Source organism: Python bivittatus, unplaced genomic scaffold, assembly GCF_059951505.1.
Source record: "Python bivittatus isolate LINGU-HERP-01145 unplaced genomic scaffold, Pbiv_v1 ctg000350_np1212, whole genome shotgun sequence".
Taxonomy (NCBI): Eukaryota; Metazoa; Chordata; class Lepidosauria; order Squamata; family Pythonidae; genus Python; species Python bivittatus.
Window position 1 is genome coordinate 6,071,587 of NW_028277074.1, and position 23,421 is coordinate 6,095,007.

The following is a 23,421-nucleotide window of genomic DNA, read 5'->3' on the forward strand; positions in this document are numbered from 1 at the left end:
CATAATTGTAAATCTATGCTATTAGGGCTAAGTACAATAAAATACTTTTCATTTAACTACTAACAGATCTTAATGTTAGTTTATGGGATATTTTTCAGCTTTTTGCCTTGCTAATGTATAATTGGATATATAAAATCTACACTGAGCAAGTAAAAGCTGTGTAAACAGCTTAGAGCTGCTAAAGAGTTTAATAGCTTGAATTGCCTCCAGTTTTGTTAAGTCTATTTGTTTTTATTATAAAAATAGACAAGGACATTTCATATGGAAAGCATGTGAAGGAGTATTCCTACTTAAATGATTAGTCAAAATATTGAAACAAGAAGTGTGCTTGTAATAACAATGTTCTGAGAAAGTTTGAGGCTATGAAGACAAGCATTTTCATAACAATTTATTTCTTAGTTTTTAGAAAGGGAAGGAACAACCAGTATAACAAAAACAACAATAATAACAAACAATGACTAAGAAAGCCTTAGAACAGCACAGAGATCAGTATATTGAGTCCTAAAAGATTTAGTGATTGCTAAAACTATGCAGATACTATGTAAAAGTCTTCCTTGAGACTTTGTTCAGGGATAATGGACTCCATTTAATCAAGGAAAAATAAAACTAAATGTCACCTTTTCCTAGCTTGATGCTTACCCAATGTGTGGAATTACAATTCCTGTTATTCCAGCCAATGTGGTATTTGTATCATGCTGGCTGGGAATGATGGGAATTGCAATCCAACACATCTGAAGGGTCTTGCAAATTTAGTAAAGCTAACTCACCCTGTTCTTCAGTTCATTTAGGCATCTCGTGTCACCTTCCGTCACAGGTCCTGCTGGGAAGATTGCAGGGTATACATCTTATACAAAGAATCTGCCCTTGTGACATTATTTCCCCTTTATTGATTTTTCAGCCATGCCGTTTAAACCATGCATATGTAAATTTTATTTTATCTGACTCTAGGCCCAATGTGACTCTAGCAGTAGCCAAATTTTTGCCTGCCATGATTAGACTAAGGAAGAAACTATTTGTTGAACTATTCCATGGGACCTGTTTCCCATGGAATGTCAAAATTATGTTGTTTTCTTTTTTAATTATGTTTGTTCCTGGGTCCTTTGTAATAAATTATCATTCATTGATTCATTCAGTCATCAGGTTGTCCCTTTTTCTAGTATTCTGTAGCCCATTATGATTTTGTTCTTCATGTTTTTAGAAATTGATGCCAGAACCCATGCTAACACTAGAGGCTCAGCCATGTGCTCTGGCTAATTTAGGAATCCAGGCTTTGATCAGGTTTTAGCTGTTGAGGTACATAATGTATTTTCTTGGGCTGCAGTTTTATTTCCTAAATAGTTAAAAGAAGGCAAGAGAGTGGTGCCAAAGGACCATAATACAGAAGATTGCTCCTCCATAGAGTAGGAATAGAATCAGTGACATATATTCAAAGGAAGGAGATATCTTCCTATGTCAAAAATTAACAGATGTTTCACAGTGACACAGATTGCCTTAATAAGCAATGGGCTATCCTGCCCTGGAGATAATATAAATAGAGTCTGGGAGATCATTTATGAGGATTGCATTGCACTTAGCAGAGGAATGGATTGATCTCAAAGATTACTTTGAACTCTGATTCCCCTATTTATCCTATATTTTAAAAAGAGCAACATCTAAGAGCAACTTTGAAGCATCTTATATGCTCAGCATAGCCATATGACTGGTATAGTCTATATTTTTGTTAATGTAGAAAATATTGCACTGCCAGTGGTTCAGATTTTTTATCATATTTTATAAGACAGTGTAGTGGTCCAGTTTAAAAGGAGAAAATATGTACTACGAATGAAGAAGCACTAATGTACTACTTGTTGTTATCTCACTTCTTTAAATTATCTCTTCCCCTTTGAATCCAGATTGCTGCTAAATTTTTTAATTATTCATGAATAAGGTTCCATGGTAAACCCCCTGGAACAGTTTCTCTTGCAATAACAAATGTAGTTGTTCTATTTAATACAGTAAATATATTAAGACAGTAATTGGTGAGCAATATTTTTACTCCTATTTATAAAAGCCAGTGACAGATCCTTCTATAAATAGGGAACAATTACATTAAAAGAGTTATCCAGATATGGGCATCTTGAAAAATATTTTACTTCAGATATTTTATATAACTTTTTATAATTCCAGTGGCCATAAAATATTCCTAGAAAAATATTAAAATTCTAAAAATACTATTATATGTTAATTAGATATCTTTTGAAAGCTTCTAGCTTAGTAAAACAGGGCAGAATAGAAAATGGTAATTTTCCCCCCTCCTTCTTCTTTCTTCCTCATATAACAGTAAAGCAAGTACAAGTCCTCCTAGACAGGAATTCCCAGGAGTGTGTGGTAATAGTGTTGATTAGCTTAAGACATGTTTAAGATCATGGGTAAAATGCTTATATCAGTTTTTAGGGAAAAGAACTTGCATTGTTAGCACATGCAAACTAGATTTATCTATGTGGGGAATTGTTCAGCCTTAGTTGTTATGAGGAGGAAATCAGTTGGTTTCTCTCATTTGTTAGCAAGTTTAAAATTTCCACAAAACTGTCTTGTTTATCTTTTCTACTCCACTACTCATTGCACCTTTTGACAGACGAAGGATGACTGAAGTTAGGCAAAGTAGAAAAACCTTGTAGTTATTTTTAATTTCTTGCAAAAGGTAATAATACTTTGATGTGTGGACCAAAATAATCCTTACTGATAATATCCCTGGTAACAAAGTCTGGGGGAAATAAAACAGTTTCCAGAAAGAGAGCTGTGTTAATCTTTTTCAGCAAAAAAACAATAGTCATATGGCTTTAAATACTAACGCATGTATTATTGCATAAGCTTTTGTGGATATCAGTCCACCATACATCTGATTAAGCCATATGAGGCTCTGCTGTGTTGGAAGACAAAAGAAAAAATATTTTCCCCCCTCAGATACCATTACATACAGCATTTTTTTTCTCATAGAATGGAATTGCATGAAGTTAGTATATATAAAACATTAGAAATGTTGGTGATGATGTGGAGAAAGTAAGAAGAATTGAAATTGTAAGATATACAAGCATCTTTGCTCCAATTGTGCAAAGGCTACATCACAGTTCTGTGATCACAGTTCAATAAAAAAATAAATAGTAAATAGATAGCGAACATATGTAAGAACTCAATTTTTTCCACCTGAATTGCCAACTATAATCCTTGACCTTTTCTCATTAGATTTCTGGAAATAAAAGTCTGCTTTTCAGTGTATCTCAGGCTTTACTCTTACAGACAACCTAGATATGATACAGAAGATCCGGAAGAATTTTGTGCAGGCACATTTGCAGAAACATGACCCAATCTGTGCCTAGAATAGGATACTTTTACATTTTTGCAAATCTTGCAATAGACTCTGTTTACCCAATAGCTGTATGAGGGTTCTTTCTCCAAACAATTACCTGTGAATTAGTAGTACCTGTAACAAACCCAAATTATGATACATGCAACATGCAAATGTCATCTGATGCAAATGTATTAAGTCATGGCACTTACACTGATGACATTACCCTCCCAAGAACTTCCTCATGAATTTAGAGGGTTCTCTGAGGCTATCCTGTCAAATGTAAGTAAATAGGTAAGAGGTGTAATTAGCTGCAAAAATCCAATATAGGAGACTTAGATTGGAAACGGGTTGTCACTTCTGAAGGGCTGCTGGCTTGATGAATGTTAATTTGTTTTGTAATACCTAAATAAGATTTCACTCTTTTTCCCTTTTTCCTATTTAGTTACCTTTCCTCTTGATTCATCTCCATCCAGTTTTGCTTCCTCCTCCCTTCCTTTCCTCTCACTCATTTCCATCCTGTCTGCCCGCCCTTCCTTTTTTCCTCTCATTCTCCTCCTCCTCCTTCCCCATCTTCTTCTTTTTGTTGTTTCTGCTGGAACGAGGGAGTGGAAGTGGTGCATATGCTTTCAATGTTTGAAGGAGAATGATTGGTATTGGCAGGCAGAGATTAAATAATGTATCTTACTTTACTGGCAATTAATTATAGTAAGTAATTATTAATTTTGTCAAGGCCCTGTCCTTTGGAATATAGCTTCTGGGAGATACATTTACATACATGGATGTATGGATATACAGATGGGTCATACTTGTTGCTGAGATGAAAATCTCTAGGATTGCATTTAGTTGGAGCTGGCAGATGGGGAAGCTGGGCATTGCACAGAATTTTTTCTCTGGTGTGTTTTCACATGCCCATGTGTATGTATATTTACTGGGTCTTTGGAGGTGGAGACTGTCGTCTTTCAAGTAAACATGGTAGTTCTGAGCTTAGAAACATTGTCAAATATATACAAAATGCTTCTTGTAGGTTAAAATAATCATATAGAAATGTGTGTTTTGTGGACAAAACATAGAAAAAATGCAGTTAGGTTGGAATGAAATATTATACCAAAAATTTATGATGAACTAACAAATTAATGTAGCCATTTCTGACTATATATGTTTGAATTCTCTGGAATGTGTATGAAAGGGAAAAGGACTTGCGTTTATAGATCTTCCACATTACATTTAATTTGTCCTTTGTACCTGTGAGTTCTTTTCAAGTATAATGCTGTTTCTTTAGTCATTGGATGACAGATGTTTCACCTTTTCCAATTTTGCCTAATGCTACTCTCAATAGGCAAAGAAGATGCTTAAAAGTATGCTTAAATCCTTTTTTGGACATTAATGACGTAGACCATACTAATTAACTTAGGGTCAAATACTTTATAAGAATTAAGGATAGTAAAGAAGCAGAAAATGCCCATTTAAGAAACATATTGTTCTGCTTCATTAAGAAATTAATTTTGCAATCCTGAAAGCATGTTTAACACTTGAAATTGAAGGCTTAGTCTTCTTCTGTTAGTATATTGATTTGTTCTGTTTTACTATTGCCTTTGTGTAGCATTGTACTGTTCCTCCTTTGTCTGGTGCTAATATAGTTGTCATACTCCGTGTTCTCATCTTCTAGTGTTTACTTGTTGTGAAAACTGCTGCTTGAAGGCAAACACAGCAAAATGTAATCATAACTACCTTGTGTATCTCTTGGGGAGGGTATGAGTAGTATGTAGTTTTTAATTTTGTGAAGTGTGTTGTGAGCTTGGAATAACTAATTTCCCTGTTGCCTTGTAAAAGATTCACCTTGTGTTTGATATTCAGGGTATTTTTTTTTTATTAGAAGACAATGCATTGTTGTATAAACAGTTCTGAATGCCAAGCTAGTTCACTTCTGTAATAAGAATTCTGCTTCCACAATATATGATCTGCCTTCTTTGGGCTGCAAAGCTAAAACATGTGATTGTAGAACATATTAAGGGAAAAAAGAAACAACAGTGGGCAAGTATCAGAAATGCACATATACTTTTTTAATCCCAATTTCTTAACAGGTAGCAGCAACAGGCTATAAATTTTTGGATTGATGGCCTCTTGCAGAAATTGGAAGAAACTAAGATACTGATTGAGTCAACATCTATACCTAAATATTTGTCCCCTAGTGATGGAAGTAGTTGATCTGACTTCTTTGGGAAAGCAGATAAAATGCCTTCCTATAATTATCTGAACTACCACATATGCAATTTATTTTCTGCTATTATGTATGCTCAGTATTGGCAAAGTTTTTTTAAAATTAGTTATTGGGTAATTAAATTTGGATAGAACCTTTTGTAAGTTCAAACAAGAAAAATCTCTTGAATTCATTTACTTACCAATGCAGATATTTAGTTCAGTCTGATTATTGTATCATGATAGGTAAGGGGATTTACATCAATTTCCTGATTTGTACATGAGAACTATGCCACCAATTTGATATACATTTGTTTTTATAGATTTATATTCTAAAAGAAGTCTCATAATATAAATTCCTTCTTGCACTATAAGAAATTTCCCAGTGATGTGTACCTATTAAGAAACTTGTCACATGGTATGGTGGGGAAAGTAGTTATACAGTATATATAGGAAGCAACTCTGAATTTAAGATGATCAATCTGAAAGGAAGATTATTACAGGAAAAAAAAATCAGCTGCCTACATTACTATATTTTTCGTGATTCTAAGATGATCCTGCAATTTTAAAAATAAATTATTTGTGGGGGAAAAATAAGCTTCCTTTTATTGTTTCTTCTAGCTGCAGTAATATACCATCAGAATGTGGCTTAACTTTGCTGTCATTAACTTTTCCTTTGTGAAAAAATATTTCTTTTGTTCAAATGTGAGAAATTGAAAGTCTGCAGATGTGTATTGTCATTGTACATCGTATGACCTGTGACATCAAATGTCAAGGACCAGAAGCAAATAGAATTGGAATTACTGGTTCAAATGGTTTTATTTATTCTATTGTGTTTATTTGGCCACAATATTATGATTTATAGAATAATTTGTATGCACTGGTGCTCTGCAGTAAATTGTCCTGAGCTACTTCTTTTTTTTTTTTTACATTTTATTATTGCTATCTAGAATCATGTCTGTTTACATTGTACGTAGAACTTAATCATGATTAATACTTGTATAAGTATTGAAATGACTACTCAACTTTGAACCATGCAACTGAAAAGGTGATCATTTATAGCTTATTAGATGACCAATCCTGTTTTTAAAATCTTCCAAAATCTGCTACGTCTAATGGGAGAGCTCAGTTTCCACATATGCCATCTCCAATGCTTATTCAGACTAACTGTAGTAATATATTTATTTATTTGTTATATTAATGTCCCACAACAGTCCAATTAAGTACTTTCAGCTTCTTAAAAGTATTATTATTGTTATTGTTGTTGCTGTTGTTTGATCGGATTGCATTGTAGATTATATGATTATACCAAGGGAATGCCTGTGCAGGGGATAAGTATCCCCCCCCCCTTAGGTTCGCCTCTTTCTCTGGTCCACACAATCAGTGACGTAACAACTATTTCATTTTACCAGAATGATCTTCCATTTGTCAAGTGCAGTTGGCAACATTGCTGAATGTATCTTCAAGATCGTTTTATCCTCCACAAAGTGACAAATTAACTACTATGCACTATGACTAGTACCATTTTTTGTCTGTTCACATGGGACATTTCCAGTCTGTCTTATAAATCAAACTGCCTTTTAAACAGGAGGGATTATATAAAGAGGTGACATTATGCTAGTCAGTAAATTGATTCCAGGTTGGTAACTGCTGAAAAGTAAGAATAGATGTAATAAAATCTATCCTGTTTCACAGTAGTTGTAGCATAGAATAACTGTTAGTAATGCAAAAGCCATTCAAATAGAAGACTTGGATTTTAAAAAAAAAAATTGCAAGAGTGAGAAATTCTAAACATCCAGTGTTCTGTTATTCTGAGATGTGTTTTACAGATGAATAACCACCATGTCATGAATTACTTTCAGATTTGGCAAATTATTCCCTAAACCATTTATAATAGAAAGTATTGTTAGCTCAGAAAAGTTTCTGACTCTGTGTGCTCGTTTGTCCAGTTTTTTCAACCAAAGTTTTAATAATATCTGATTAAATCTCAGTTAGGATTTCACTCAAGAATGTGTTGAAACTATCAGTATGTAATTATTCTGCATACTCCCCATTTCCTATTGATTTTGTTTTCATGCATTGTCAAAACGTGCTGTTAATTTGCTCTAAAGCTTTGTATATGCTAACTCGGCAATAAGCACTGCTGAGTACGGGGAAACTGCAGAGGTGCACACTGTCCTGTGATGCTTTGTTATGTCTGCATCTAACCAACTATGGTGCAGCCCTTCATTTTAAAAAAAAACTTGAAATAGTCTGTAGGATATTAACAGCATAATCCCTTGTTTACTGCATAATGTTTGTCTACTGTTTGCTTGCTGCTTATGACTGTGATTCCTTTGCTCTTCTCAGATTACACACTGACTGTAGAGGCTGTGAAGCTGAAACCATTCTTCATGGCAGGGCACACATTTGAAATGACATGCAAGGTGTCATCCCAGAATATCAAGACTCCTCGTTACTCAGTCCTCATTACAGCAGTGAAGCCTCTGAGTGATCAGACCAGACCGAATGGGACTACTCGTATCATTTCTCTCAATCAAGATTCAGTGGTTAGACGGGAAGACTGGACAGATCAGCACCGGGTGGATGGTGTAGTCTTGGAAAAGGTCCAGGAAAATGAGTTCCGCTACAGGATGTACCAGACTCAGATTTCCGATGCCGGACTATATCGCTGTGAGGTGACTGCATGGTCGCCGGGGGGTGGAGGCAGATGGCAAAAGGCAGTTGATGGTTTCTCCAATCCTATCCAGATAGACTTCCAGACTTCAGGTCAGTACAAGCCCAGTATGGTGAACAGTTTGGAAAATATGCCTATATCTTTGTTGTTTTACTACCATTAAAGATAGGATGGGGAGTTCTATGAGAGCTCTAACTCAGAACTTTGACAATAGTTCTGTCCCAGAATTTTGTCAAATGTTACTTGAACATTACTGATGCATTCTGGAGCTATATGGGGAAATGTCAGTGTGTGAATTTGATGTGATACTTTTAATTCCTCTTCCACCAGAATTGCCTGATGGGAGCAACATACCCTGTTCTTTCAGGAGTATCTACAATGTTCATTGCAGCTGTAGCTATCAGCAAGTACTCCTATCCAACTGCTGATAAGGTCATTCAGAATGAAATAACTATGCATAGCTTTGATTTAACTGCAGGTGCTTATCTTTGCTAACTTCCTTTTCTACTAAACTCCGAGAGATTCATTTATCTCCCAGAAATTGTGGAAAAGCCTGTAGATTTTTCTGGTGACTAATGGCACAATTTATAGATACTGACCATTACTCATCACTTGTGCCTGTATCACTTCCCATTCCAAACTACAACATCACTTTTGTATGAAGAGCTGATAATGGTGATACTTTTAAAAATTGCATTTTACCTATGGAAAGAAATAGAGATCACATGCAAACTGAATTTATCCATGCTGTGTATGGGAAAATAGGCATTGATCATGCCTTCAAAAATATTATTTGTGCTAGGTGTACTGTGAGATTTAAGGGAGGAAAGATGTAAGTTTCCCATACAGTAGCAAAATGGCAAGCAGTGTCTTAATTGCAGTAGAATTTTAGCAAGCATTGGAAGTTCAGAGCCATAAACTTTCAGCTGTGAAAATAGGATACAAAAATGTCTCCATTTTCTCCTTCCTTTGTTACTTCCAGCCTAAGACATCCTCCTTTTGTTTAATGAAGCAGCTTTCCTGCCTGCTGTTTTACCTTCTCTCAGATGTGTGGGTCACTGTAGGCCTGGAGGCAAGTAAAAGCTATCTAACGTAACACGCAACACTAAAGTCTGGTATTTAGACTTTAGTAGTAATAAACACCCCTTCATGGATCATTGCCTTGTCGTGGCGAAGGGGCTTGCATAACTCAGTGAAGCCATGAGCTATACCGTGCAGGGCCACCCAAGACGGACAGGTCATGAAAAGAGAGTTCTGACACAATGTGGTCCACTGGAGAAGGAAATGGCAACCCACTCCAGTATCCTTGCCAAGAAAACCCCATGGACAATGTTAAAAGGCTAAAAGATATGATGCCGGAAGATGAGCCCCTCAGGTCGGAAGGTGTCCAATATGCTACTGGGGAAGAGCGGAGGGCAATTCCAAGTAGCTCCAGAAAGAGTGAAGCGGCTGGGCCAAAGCCGAAAGGACGTTCAGCTGTGGATGTATCTGGAAGCGAAAAGAAGGTCCGATGCTGTAAAGAACAATATTGTATAGGTACCTGGAATGTAAGATCTATGAACCAAGGCAAGCTGGATGTGGTCAAACATGAGATGACAAGATTGAACATCGACATCTTGGGAATCAGCGAACTGAAATGGACGGGAATGGGTGAATTTAATTCGGGTGACCATTATATCTACTACTGTGGGCAAGAAACTCTTAGAAGAAATGGAGTTGCACTCATAGTCAATAAGAGAGTGGGAAAGGCAGTAATGGGGTACAACCTCAAAAATGACAGAATGATCTCAGTGCGTATCCAAGGCAAACCATTCAATATCACAGTAATCCAAGTCTATGCCCCAACCACTGATGCTGAAGAAGCTGAAGTTGACTGCTTCTATGAAGACCTACAACACCTTCTAGAACTAGCACCAAAAAGATGTCCTTTTCATCATAGGGGATTGGAATGCTAAAGTAGGAAGTCAAGGAGTAATCGGAATAACAGGCAAGTTTGGCCTTGGAGTACAAAATGAAGCAGGGCAAAGGCTAATAGAATTCTGTCAAGAGAACAAGCTAGTCATAGCAAACACTCTTTTCCAACAACACAAGAGACGACTCTACACATGGACATCACCAGATGGTCAATACCGAAACCAGATTGATTATATACTTTGCAGCCAAAGATGGAGAAGCTCTATACAGACAGCAAAAACAAGACCAGGAGCTGACTGTGGCTCAGATCATGAGCTTCTTACTGCAAAATTTAGGGTTAAATTGAAGAATGTAGGGAAAACCACTAGACCACTCAGGTATGACTTAGATCATATTCCTTGTGAGTACACAGTGAAGGTGATGAATAGATTTAGAGGATTAGATTTGGTAGACAGAGTGCCTGAAGAACTATGGACGGAGGTCCGTAACATTGTACAGGAGGCAGCAACTAAAACCATCCCAAAGAAAAAGAAATGCAAGAAAGCAAAATGGCTGTCTGATGAGGCTTTACAAATAGCTGTGGAAAGAAGGAATGCGAAAAGCAAGGGTGAAAGGGAAAGATATAAGCAACTGAATGCAGATTTCCAGAGAATAGCAAGGAGAGATAAGAAGGCCTTCTTAAATGAACAATGCAAAGAAATCGAGGAAAACAATAGAATGGGGAAGACTAGAGATCTCTTCAAGAAAAGTGGAGATATCAAAGGAACGTTTAGTGCAAAGATGGGCATGATAAAGGACAAAAAAGGCAGGGACCTAACAGAAGCAGAAGAGATTAAGAAGAGGTGGCAAGAATACACAGAAGAACTATACAAGAAAGATCTTAATGTCCCTGATGTCCACGCTGGTGTGATCACTGACCTTGAGCCAGACATCCTAGAGAGTGAAGTCAAGTGGGCCTTAGGAAGCATTGCTAACAACAAAGCATTGCTAACAACAAAGCTAGTGGAGATGACAGTACTCCAGCTGAGTTATTTAAAATACTAAAAGATGATGGTGTTAGTGCTGCACTCAATATGCCAGCAAGTTTGGAAAACGCAACAGTGGCCACGGGATTGGAAAAGGTCAGTTTATGTTCCAATTCCAAAGAAGGGCAATGCCAAAGAATGCTCAAACTTATCGCACAATTGCACTCATTTCACATGCTAGCAAGGTTATGCTCAAAATCCTACAAGCTAGGCTTCAGCAATACATGAACCGAGAACTACCGGATGTACAAGCTGGGTTTCGAAGAGGCAGAGGAACTAGAGATCAAATCGCCAACATTCGCTGGATCATGGAGAAAGCACAAGAGTTCCAGAAAAATATCTACTTCTGCTTCATTGACTATGCAAAAGCCTTTGATTGTGTGGATCACAACAAACTGTGGCAAGTTCTTAAAGAGATGGGAGTACCAGACCACCTTACCTGTCTCCTGAGAAATCTGTATGCGGGCCAAGAAGCAACAGTTAGAACCGGTCATGGAACAACCGATTGGTTCAAAATAGGGAAAGGTGTACGACAAGGCTGTATACTGTCACCCTGCTTATTTAACCTATATGCAGAGTACATCATGAGAAATGCCAGGCTGGAAGAATCACAAGCCGGAATTAAGATTGCAGGGAGAATCATCAACAACCTCAGATATGCGGACGATACCACCCTAATGGCAGAAAGTGAAGAAGAACTAAAGAGCCTCTTGATGAGGGTGAAAGAGGAGAGTGCAAAAGCTGGCTTGAAACTCAACATTAAAAAAACTAAGATCATGGCATCTGGACCCATCAATTCCTGGCAAATAGAAGGGGTAGAAATGGAAGCAGTAACAGACTTCATTTATTTGGGCTCCAAGATCACCGCAGACGGAGACTGCAGCCATGAAATTAAAAGACGCTTGCTCCTTGGGAGGAAAGCTATGGCAAGCCTAGATAGCATATTAAAAAGCAGAGACGTCACCTTGCCGACAAAGATCCGCATAGTCAAAGCTATGGTTTTTCCAGTAGTAATGTATGGCTGTGAGAGCTGGACCATAAAGAAGGCTGAGCGCCGAAGAATTGATGCCTTTGAACTGTGGTGCTGGAGAAGACTCTTGAGAGTCCCCTGGACTGCTAGGAGGTCAAACCAGTCAATCTGAAAGGAAATCAACCCTGATTGCTCATTGGAAGGATCGATAATGAAGCTCAAGCTCAGATACTTTGGTCACCTAATGCGAAGAGAGATCTCTTTGGAGAAGACCCTGATGCTGGGAAAGATTGAAGGCAAAAGGAGAAGAGGACGGCAGAGGATGAGATGGTTAGATAGCATCACTGAAGCAATGAGCATGAAACTGAGCAAACTCAGGGAGGCAGTGAAGGACAGGAAGGCCTGGCGCAATATGGTTCATGGGGTCACGAAGAGTCGGACACGACTTAACGACTAAACAACAACAACAAGTAATAAACATGGAAACCAAGAAGGAACTCCATAAATCAAGAATTGACAACCAGCTGCAGATCCTTATGGTCCATGGATGCTTCTTTAACTTTTTGTCTTCCTTCAATAAATGCTGTTTGCTGTACCTGAAATAAACTGTCAAGTGGCTCTAGCACATTTCCCATTCTTGGGTTAGAGCATTGTTTTACAGCACTGAATTAGTTTATCTTTTCTGTTTTGTTTTAGTGTCATTTAAAGCAATACTTTATTCGATTAATTAATTAATTCAGCTTGAAGTTTCATTCTGTAGTATTCCCAACTCAGGCAATAGCCTGCAATTTAGGAATGAGTAAGTGTAGGAATTGTTAAAAGAAGTCCAATATTTCAAATAAAAGCCTTTTCATAGTTTTTGAGTAAGTTTTGTGTTGTATAATGATTTTTATTTGAAGTTGAAAGGACTTGTTGGCACTATAAAAATAATTAATTTGGTTTCCTTCCATAGTTGTTTCAAAACATCAGTTTTCCTGAATGATTTCATGTTTCAAGAAAAGTTCTTCATCCTTACAAATGCGTAGTCAAGATGAACTGCATGTGGGTTTTTTTCCCCATTCTCTTTGTAAATTGCTTGTAGTACTATTTCAGTGAAGATTAGTTAGATCAATCAGGTCATACCTGAACCTTCATGATTTTTTTACTGTCCATTTCTACATTTTTTTTTTTTACAAGTCTTACAAAGTGGTGTTATCTGCAACTTTCAAATTGTTAATACTAATGTTAGATCTCCAATTTATTCCAACCCTGATATTCTTACAACTGTTTAATCTACAAGTTAAACAATATGGAGATAATATGTATAACTTCTTTATTCTGAAGTTCTGTATCTCCAAATTCAGTTCTTAAAATAGTTTCTTGATCATTGTAAAGATCACTCAGAAGAATAATCAGATGTTTTGGCACACCCGTTAGATGTAATATGTTCCATTTTCTAACATAATCTTTGCCTTAGTCCATAAAGCAAAAACGTGTTTCCTTGTATGAGAACTCTCTAATCTTAGTTCTTCTTCCCTTTCTGAAACATGTCCATTCATCTGTCATATCTTCTCCATGTATGATTCTGCTCCTCTTTGTCAGATTTTAAGCAAAAGTTTGTTTGCGTAAGATATTAGTGTAATAGATCATTGCATTGCATGCTGTATTGCATCTGCCTTCTGTGATATGTGATATATCAATCTCTTCCAATCTCTAGGCTATGCAATCTTGTTCCATATTTGTTGACATAGAACTGTTGGCACTTTAACTGGCTGTTCTCTTGCAGCTTTAAATTGTTCAGTTTTTCATTTACATCTGTTGCTTTTCTATTTAACAGTTCGTCTATTGCCTGTTACATCTCAGTTTCTAATTGGTTCCTGAATATATTCTCTGTCTAAAGATGTTTCTATCATTCTGTAATCCCAATTGTAAAATATTTCAAGTACAGTCTTTCCATTTTCCTTTAATCTCATGTGCCTCTACTAGATGTGTTTCAAGATTGCTTTTGAATAGTTCTATCTTTGCCATTACATTTTCTGTGATTTCTCTTTTAAAAATATCTTATTTTCAATTTCTTCTTGTTTTCCTGAATTCACTGACATCTTAGCTATACTATCTTGCCTTTCTTGCTTGACATTTAAAGTCTGTGTTCAATTGCGCATCCCTGTTGCTGCTTAAGGCTCTTCATGCTTTGCTTTTGCTTGGCTATCATGATACCTTGTTCTGAAAACCAGTTAGAAATGTTGGTTTTTTTTTTTAACTATAGTTTTTACAGTGTCTTTATCTCTTCCTGTAGCTCTTCAGGTTATCTTTTGTGCAATCTAAATGTACTGAATCGGTTACTTACATCAATCTTATATTCCAAGTATACATCCTCCAGGTCAGATCTTGCTGGCAAAAAAAAATTGTCTTCTCAAAATTCTTTTAGCCTATCTCCTACATTATTACAATTGTCTGATCCAGGATTACCAGGTATCTGAACAGGCAAAGGAGGACACAGACAGTTGGACAGGAGGACAAATGGAGAGAAAAGCTGCTCAGGGAGCTTGTTAGATACTCAAAACGTCAGACAATATTTGATTTTAAGGCTATGCCTGCCAGACAGAAGATATGAGGACAAAAAGGAGGATATGTCTGGTAACCCTAATCTGCTCCAAATATTTCTTTTGCATTCCCATGTCCCATGACCCGTTCCTAATACTGTGTGCTTTCTAGTAGCTGCATTTGGCATATCTTACAGATGTCTTACACTGTGTAATATTCACTATCTTTTGTATATATATCTATAGTAGGTACATATGCTTGTATAACAGTGCTATTTTCTGGATGTCCAATAATGCTAACAGATATGACTGTTTATTAGATTATGCTGAAACACATATTAGCAGTGTCTTTTTGAGTATCATTGCCTTTCTATTTTTTCATATGGTCTCATGACCAGAAGTGGCTCATTCTTGATAAAATATATTAATCCAGACAGAATGGAGTTGTTGGTCCAAAGAACATTGACTCAGTGACTGAGGTACAGTTTGTTCTATATTAATAGAAAAATAGGTATGAAGCCTGGGAGTGGTCTTTAATCAGGAGGCTGGAAAGAAGCACATTTGTACAGTTATTGGTAAAATACTAGAATACTTTTCAAGCCAGTCAGATTTGGCAACAGTGATCCATGCCTTGAGCATATTTTGATATATCTGTTACAGTGTCCTCCTGGTAGAGCTTCCACCCTAAAAAGTGTATGGAAGTTTCAGTTGCTGCAAAATGTGTTAGCTAGGCTGTTAATTAGTGCATATTAGCAGGATTACATGATGCCTACACCAAGGGGTTTAAAACTTTGTGGGTCATAACACCCTAAGGTAATAAATGAATTGTATAACCCCCCCCCCCCCCCACACACACACACAAGCAAATAAAAAGAATGACTATGTTTGGGCAAGAAATAATGGTTGGGCAGAAGTCTGAGCTTTGAGAGCACAAGATTGGAATCAACAATCGCAACTGAGTTATTACTCTTTTGAGTAAAAATGCACAGAAAGTTTTCATGCAAAATCATCTATCACTTCACACCATCCAACTTTCATGGTCCACAAAAGGAAAAATGAGTGGGCTGAAAAGTAGCCAGTTTGCTTTGCACCGTTACATTTTTAAAGATTCTCTGCAGAGCTGCCAAGCAATCTCTAGTCTTCTTCACAACTTTGGGGATGTCAGAGATCATGGTGCAGTTGCTTGGATAGTCCCAGTCACCTTTACAAATTCAAAGGTGGAGACAGGTATCAGTTCAGCAATTCCACTCTTTTTCAGTTTAGATGAAAAGAAACAATAAAATTGGGTGTCATCTGCATATTGATGACATCTCATTCCAAGCCTCTGGATGACCGCTCCCTGCATCTTCATACAGACTGTAAACAATTTTACAAAGAATACTGAACTCTGTGGAACTTGGCAACATGATAGCTATGGGCTGAACAGAAATCCCCCAGCTTTTCTTTTTGGGAATGGCCCTGCAGGTAGGAATAGCATCACAGCACCATAGTGCCTTCAGGTCATGAAATCTAGAGCCAATATGGCGTAGTGGTTAAAATGTTGGTCTAGAAAGCAGGAGACTGTGAGTTCTAGTCCCACCTTAGGCATAAAAGACTGGCTGAGTGACTTTGGGCCAGTCACTCTCTCTCAGCCCAACTCGCCTCACAGGGTTGTTGTTGTGGGGAAAATAGGAGGAAGGAGTATTGGTATGTTTGTCGCCTCGAGTTGTATATGAAAAAAAAGGTGGGATAAAAATCTTAAAAAATCAGATACCATGGTTCGTGATACTGAAAGTTGTTGACAATTTGAGAGGGATTAGTAGGGTGAAACATCCTGTCTTTCTCTCTCATGAAACATCATCTATCAGAATGACCTAGGCAGTTTCTGTGCCTAAAACTGGTTTGCAATAGTACATAACATCAGTTTCATTCAGTGATTGTGCAGCTGTTCAGCCATCATTCTTCCAATAATCTTGCCACAGAAGGGGATATTAGCAATGGAAAGTTGGACTATGATAATATTGCTTGGTTCACAGAGGTCCTCTTCAAGAAGATTCAAATTACTGACATTTGAAGTTTGTTCGCATTACTCTGTACATTAATGGGGCAATCGCCATTTTCTTGTTCCACCCTGTTGCTCTGACTAGCTTGCCTTCAAAAGCCATAAAGGGCAAGAATAAATGTGGTTGATGGTCAGGCAAATACTAGCAAGAACCTTCTGGCTTCATCATTGAATGTGGCTTCTAGAAACCACTGTAAGAAGAAATATTTGGACAGAAAGATTATAGATACAGAAATGGCTGTATAAATTGTCCTAATGAACTTCTCTAAAAGCAATCTGTTTAGCAAATTTTGCCACCATGAAGGTGTAAATGAAGATGAGATGAGGAAAGAGAACAAATTTGATTTCAAACTGACATTTTTTGTTGAACTTTATAATTTTTATTAAAAGATTTTGGTTTTTTAGTACTGTAATTAAAAGGTAAGACGATACGTGAACTTTTTGTATTCAGACGCTGTATTAAGCATGATGTAGGTTCTTTGGTTTCAGTTTGCCTTGCTATGTATATCTAAGCACTACAATTTATAAATCATTGCTTAGCATGTTTTATAAGCTAGCATTATTCTACATAGAAACCAACAACCTTCAGTTCCCTTTAACTCCCACTGGAACTATCTAATCCATATTATCTGCTGTGGCACTTTTAGCTCCCAGCCAGATTTTCCATTACTTAGCTACTTCTTCCCAGAATCCTTTCCAATCTTCACAGCATTTAAGACTTTACCATTTTTTTTTTTGCCCGTTCCATAACTGCCCTTCCTTCTCCTATAAGAACTATGAGAAGTCCCATGTCTCATTTCCTATGAGAAGTTAACTACCATCTGTTCCCAGCATTTTATTAGCAAAGCAGAGTACAATTTGGGCTACCCTCCTTTCTTCCATTGGTTCCTTCAGAGTCTCTATGATGTGAGTATACATGACCAGCCATCACCAAAGCCATGATAATGGCAGGCTTCTCACATTTTAGCTTCACAGAATAGGCCAAAGGTCTGCAGATGGCTAGGGAGGGTTGGTACAAATTACCGATTTGTAATTGGTTATGTCTCCATGTCAACTCTTTTATGAACATGCAGGTCTCACATTACACATTTGGCCAAAGCTCCTGGAACTTACTTTTAATATTACAAATGTGCCCCTTCCCCGAGTTACCCCTGCAGTAACAAGGAAAGTATTTCAACATATGTAGTAAACATGTTTTTACCCATAAGATGAGGTGATAGTCACTAGGTAAGGCAGTTGTATAAAGTGAGTTTATTTTTATAAGAAAATCCTATTATGATTATATTGCAGCTCCGTGGTTCAGGGCAACATATGTTGTGAGTAGTAGTTGCTGAGAGAGAAGTTGGTTACATGTTTTGGTCCTCCGCCATCTGTATGGCCTCTCTGGCAAAGTATATGTTGCTGAACTACATAGGCAAGCCTTGCCTGGTGTTATGTTCACAAGACTGTTCTTTTGCTGTTTTCCTCCTCCTCTTGAGTCAAAACATTAAAAACTATCTCTACTTTCTTACCCTTTAGACAGAGGGTGCTTCAGTAATTTTTATATGGCCCTTTGTCAGCTGATGACCACAGTTAAAGCACAGACATTTTTAAAATAATGTTTGGTGGTAGGATTTTTTTTCTTTTTATCCGCACTCAATCGTGGGCGATTCTGTGGTGACTGCCTGGACAAGTCCCTGAAGATTTCAAGGCAAGTGTTTCGGAAGTGGTTTGCCATTGCCTCCTTCCTAGAGCGGAGCCCAGCTGGCAAGCGCAGGAGGCGGGGTTTCCATTGCTTTGCGCCTTTTTTGGGTGTATGCGGCTTCCGTGTTACCGGCAACCAGTCCCGTCTCCCATGCAAGGCACCGCCACCGTTTTTCCTCCCACCGGGGTGAGAGTACCCATTTATCTACTTGCGGATGCTTTCGAGCTGCTGGGTTGGCAGAAGCTGGGGATGAGACAGGAACTCACTCTACCGCACGGAGCTGTGCTCGAACCGCTGAAGTGTCAACCATTTCTGGCCGGCAACTTTCAGCGTCATTAAGCCACTGTACCACCACGTCCCCCCTGGTGGTATGATTAATGTTGAATAAAAACAATGCATGCACAAAAAACAGTTATTGATGGAATCACGTAAAAAAAAAGGATCATGGATATATTAAATGACAAGATGCTAATTGCTTCATTTTTACATTTCAAAGCCTGATACCAAGATAAATATTATGGATTGGGGAAGGCATGTAGATTAACAGCAGCCATAGGAAAGACAGATGGTTATATTCCATTAAGTGAAGCATTACAAGTCACATTCTTATGAATGTGGTATGTTCAGATAGATGCCAACTGCAAGTATCTTTAGCAATAAATTGTCAGGATACTTATGTATGTCCCACTGGAAGCAATATTTAATTTGTTTCTTGATTTTGAATTTGTTTTGAGATTCTGTATCTTTGACTAAACATCGGTGTCCACTTCCATCTTCTGCAGAGCTTTGGAAGTATGCATGTGACAATGAGGATGATTTAGGATGCCTGCCTACCCAGCCAAATTAGCCAAATCAAACTTCTTATTTTTGTTAAATTTCACTATAACATATAATAGACAGATAGATATCACTGCCATATTTCCCTTATTTGGTTTATACTAATACTTTATTTCCTAAACAATGTTGTAAATCTGGCTTCTAAATCATATTGATTTGCAATTAAATAGGGGTGAGGTTTTTTGCGGAAGGAAGGAAGGAAAGAAGGAAGGAAATGGAAGGTTTGCTTAAAACTATGGAAGATAAGCTTAAAACTAAAAAAAAAAAAGGGAGGGGAGCATACATAAGCATGAATTCTAAAAATAATTCATTCTTACAGTGTTCAGCTAAAAAAGAAGCTGGAGCTGGCCTTTAGCAAAGCTAAAGGAAAGGCTCTTTCTCTCTATTGGCTTCTCTTGCAAACATTTCATTTATATTGTTTATTGCTAACTAGGCCTCCCTCTGTGACACTGTGCATAGTTTGCATAGTTCCCCCCAACACACACACTTCTTTCTTTCTCTATCTCAGTCTTGTTTCTTTAGTGAAAAAAAAAATCTTTAAAATGTTTCAGTATATGGTGATTCTTAACAAACCCTTGTAGTCTGTGGAGTGATATCTGAATTTATACAATCATCAATTTTAATAATTATTTATTAAATTTATGTGCTGTCTGACTCCTAGTGACTGTAATTTTGTCTCCTTTTTTTCTAGTATTGCTTTTTTGTTACTTTAATTATGACTTGCTGCTAGACATATACAGTATAGAGGAGTTTATTTTTGCGAAAATGAACTATCTTTATGTTCGATAGAGAGTAACTATTCACAACTGATAAGTGATTAAATAGTTTTTATATACAGAATAAGCTCTACAATGGCTCCGAATGTCTAAGTGGTTGACTGTAGGGTTATCATGCTTATATTCAAATTAACTAATTATATTCAAATTATTTAATAAAATATTTCAATGTCTTTAAGGCAATTTTTATTTTTAAAAATGCAACAAATTTTTATTTACCCTGGGCTTTCATTATTTTCTTCCTTTGAGGAGATAGTTGGATGGGTCATATCTGTATGTCCTTCTTTCATTTGATTTACAATGTGTGACAAGATGTTTCCCTTGCAGCATTTCCTTCTTTTCAGTAAGTCTTACAAGAGGAGTTATTGGAGAGTTCACTGTCCCTGAACTCAGACTGACGAGTATGTTAGGCTTTGCCTATAAGCAATAATGCATTACACATCAATCTGTGACAAATTTTTGAATATAGACGTAATTTATGTTTTATTTTTGATTTGTAGGAAGATTTGTAGAGTGAAACATTATCACACAATCCTTGAACTTTCATTTTTATGTTTAAAAAAAAACATAAATAGTTATTGACAAAGTTTAGAACAACCTTATTAAAACCAGAGCTGGAGGAAGTCTTTTAGGCTATCTAATCCACTCTAGCACTAAAGGATTACAGTAGTTGCAATGCTTTACCTTCAGTGACACTCTTTTTTCTTTGGGTAAAACATATTTCCTGAGCCAAATGAATGAGTTGTTACATAGCCATCAGAACTGTTTTTAGGTTTTTGAATATTAGAAAAATTTGTTCCTATTAAAAGAGTTTTGCTGTCCTTTATAAATCAGGTTTTTTTTATAAGCTAAAAAAATATATATTTAGAACATATACTATAATAAAGTGGCAAACTAACTGGGGACAAACAGTTAAAGCAGCCTGATATTTAGCAGGATGAATATATGTTGTATTACTTGTTATACATGTAGCACCAAAGTGCCAAAATATCAAACTTTCCAGTTCCTTAAACTCCTTTATTGTTTTATATTGTTACCTACTATTCTAATAAACTCTGCCGGTTTCAGGGTGGGCAACTTGGGGTCCTAACTTCATTTGGTCCCCAGACTTTATCAGATCTCAGGTAAGACACTATCTCTTCCCTGCTGCACTGGGTGGCATTTAATTTCGTTGTACAAGTAAGTACAATGACAATAAAGATTTCTAAAATCTTCGGAGAGGCAGAAACAGAAAATAATGAAGGGAAAGTATAGGAAATAAAAGGGAATCAAAGTAGGCGTCTCATTCATTTTTTATTCTGGCCCCATCAATTTCTTTATCATCATCCTTTATGTACCCACAACAGATTGGTTCTGTTGGAACACGGCCCTTGGATTTTTTTTTTTTTAAAAAGCTTCCCATCCCTACTGCTCTAAGATAAGGATTTGACTGAAAGATAAAATATTCTTCCAAAACTGATAATTTACTGAAGGTTAATAATTGTGCTTCTGTTTTGGAAGGTTAGGGACACCTAAACAGGCCTGGAATAGTTAGAGGTTTCCTGGGAAGCCTGACCACCTGACCACTAAAGTTCACCTCCCACTACTGAACTTTACAGCCTTCCCTCCACTTTTCCTTCCCAGTTAGGCTGGGAGAAGACAACATTCATCCTCTCATTCTCATTGCTCAAAAGGTTAATCACCTAAAAGATGATAGGAAGAAGGAGATTATATAGAGCAAGGTGGGAAATGAGGTTATAGATGGAAAGTATACCTTTTTAAGATGTTGGACAAATTGCTGTGGGGAGGGTTTGATAGTAAAAGGAAAAGAAACTACCTACTTTGGGATTTGAACCAGCCATCACTGCCAGGTGATCTGTTATTATTTTTCCTTAAGGAAAATGGCTGCATGGCCATCAACCCCAAGATTACTGTATCTGTCCAAAGTGAGTTCCGAAGAAAAACCCAAATGATCTTTCTAAAATTCATATAATTGATAATTAAATTGACACATACATCTGTCAATTTGGAAGGTAACAGATGGTTCGTATTTAAGAACCAGATATTAGCAAATGCCTGTTAAACTGATAGTGCTATGGTTATTCTTTCTCCTTTTTAAAACATTTTTGTAATAGTTATTCATTATACTTTCCACTTTCTCCTGTTTGTACATTTGCAGAACTAAGAGGTTTATGTGTAAGAGGTTCTAAGTACAAGTGATACTGAATAGGAAAGACAAATTCCATCAGTCTTGCTTTAAATATTGCCAGTAACCTCTGGGGAAATACTCTTATCAGGACCTTACATTTGGTTTTCCTCATCTCCATTTATAGGCTAGTAAGGCATTGGAAAATGCAGTAATTCCCTCTGAACTTAATACAGGATTAATTTAAATAGAACTATTTTTAAGTGAACTAGAGAGTACATAGAACAATTTTAATTTATATACATATTTATTGTGATACTCTGCTTGTGTAGGAGTTGCTAAATCTGTACAGACATTTCAGCTACACTAAAGGAGAGATGTCCATCTCTTATAGATATGTGAATGAATGAAATAATTCTGATTATTTGCTGTATCCTATGTTCATTTTGTGATTTTATTTTCTAAAAGCAAAGAACAAAAAACATTCTGGATCTTTTGTTTTGTATCCTCCTTATCTCTCACCCTAGCTGCTTAGAAAGTCTCATACCCTACCTTATAAATATGCAATTAAGACAAAAAAATATTAAATGTTAATTTTGAATAGGAATTATTTGGTAGTAATAATTTGGCAGTAATTGTTTCCACTGTAGTCAAATTTAGTCATAGGACTGTACAGTGTCTTTGTAGGTGAGAGGAAAATGTGCATTAAATTTTCCTTGTTTTTTTTTTCTTGTTTTTTTTTTTTTGTTTAAAAAAACACAGCTACACTTCACTTTGCAATACATAGGCTTGATTCCTGGAGCTGATTCAGCATTGACCAAAAAAAGTAATGTAGTTTGCAAACCAATAACATTCTTAATAGAAACTTGCTCTGTCCCTGAATGTGTCCTCTGAGAATACTGACTTGACTCGGCTATAGCAGAAACCCCAACTTGTGAAGCATGAAGGAGCTAAGAGCAGCAGTTGTCCTCCCACTATTTTAGACTGCGGTTCCCTAAGGAGAAAGACAGGCAGCGTAAAGGGATGGCATAAAGGGGTTGGCGTAAAGAGATTACCAAGATTTATTTTTATTGAAAATAAAAAGCAAACTTCTTGTCTTCGTTTTTCTTTCTTTAACCAATAGCTACTTAGGAGACTGTGAATTGTAAGAGTGATGTAGTTTCAAGTGGGTTGGACTTTTTCCTATTGTCAAACACTTTTCCACTCAAATTTTCAAACCATGTCCTATATATGTTTCCTGCTCCATGTGGGAAATTATAGACAATAATTTTTAATCATGTCCTCTATGCATTCCTATTAAAATGTTAATTAATGGAACAGAGGTTT

The 23,421-nt window shown here is 36.8% G+C and overlaps 1 protein-coding gene across 1 annotated transcript in view; it reads left to right on the forward strand.

Annotated features, from left to right (window-relative positions):
- PTGFRN (prostaglandin F2 receptor inhibitor) overlaps window positions 1-23,421 on the forward strand; it is a 92,597-nt gene that overhangs the window by 54,725 nt on the left and 14,451 nt on the right. The window contains exon 6 of the mRNA XM_088144542.1: window positions 7,874-8,293. Within this exon, the coding sequence (XP_088000668.1) occupies window positions 7,874-8,293 (420 nt within the window). The remainder of the gene's footprint in view (window positions 1-7,873; window positions 8,294-23,421) is intronic.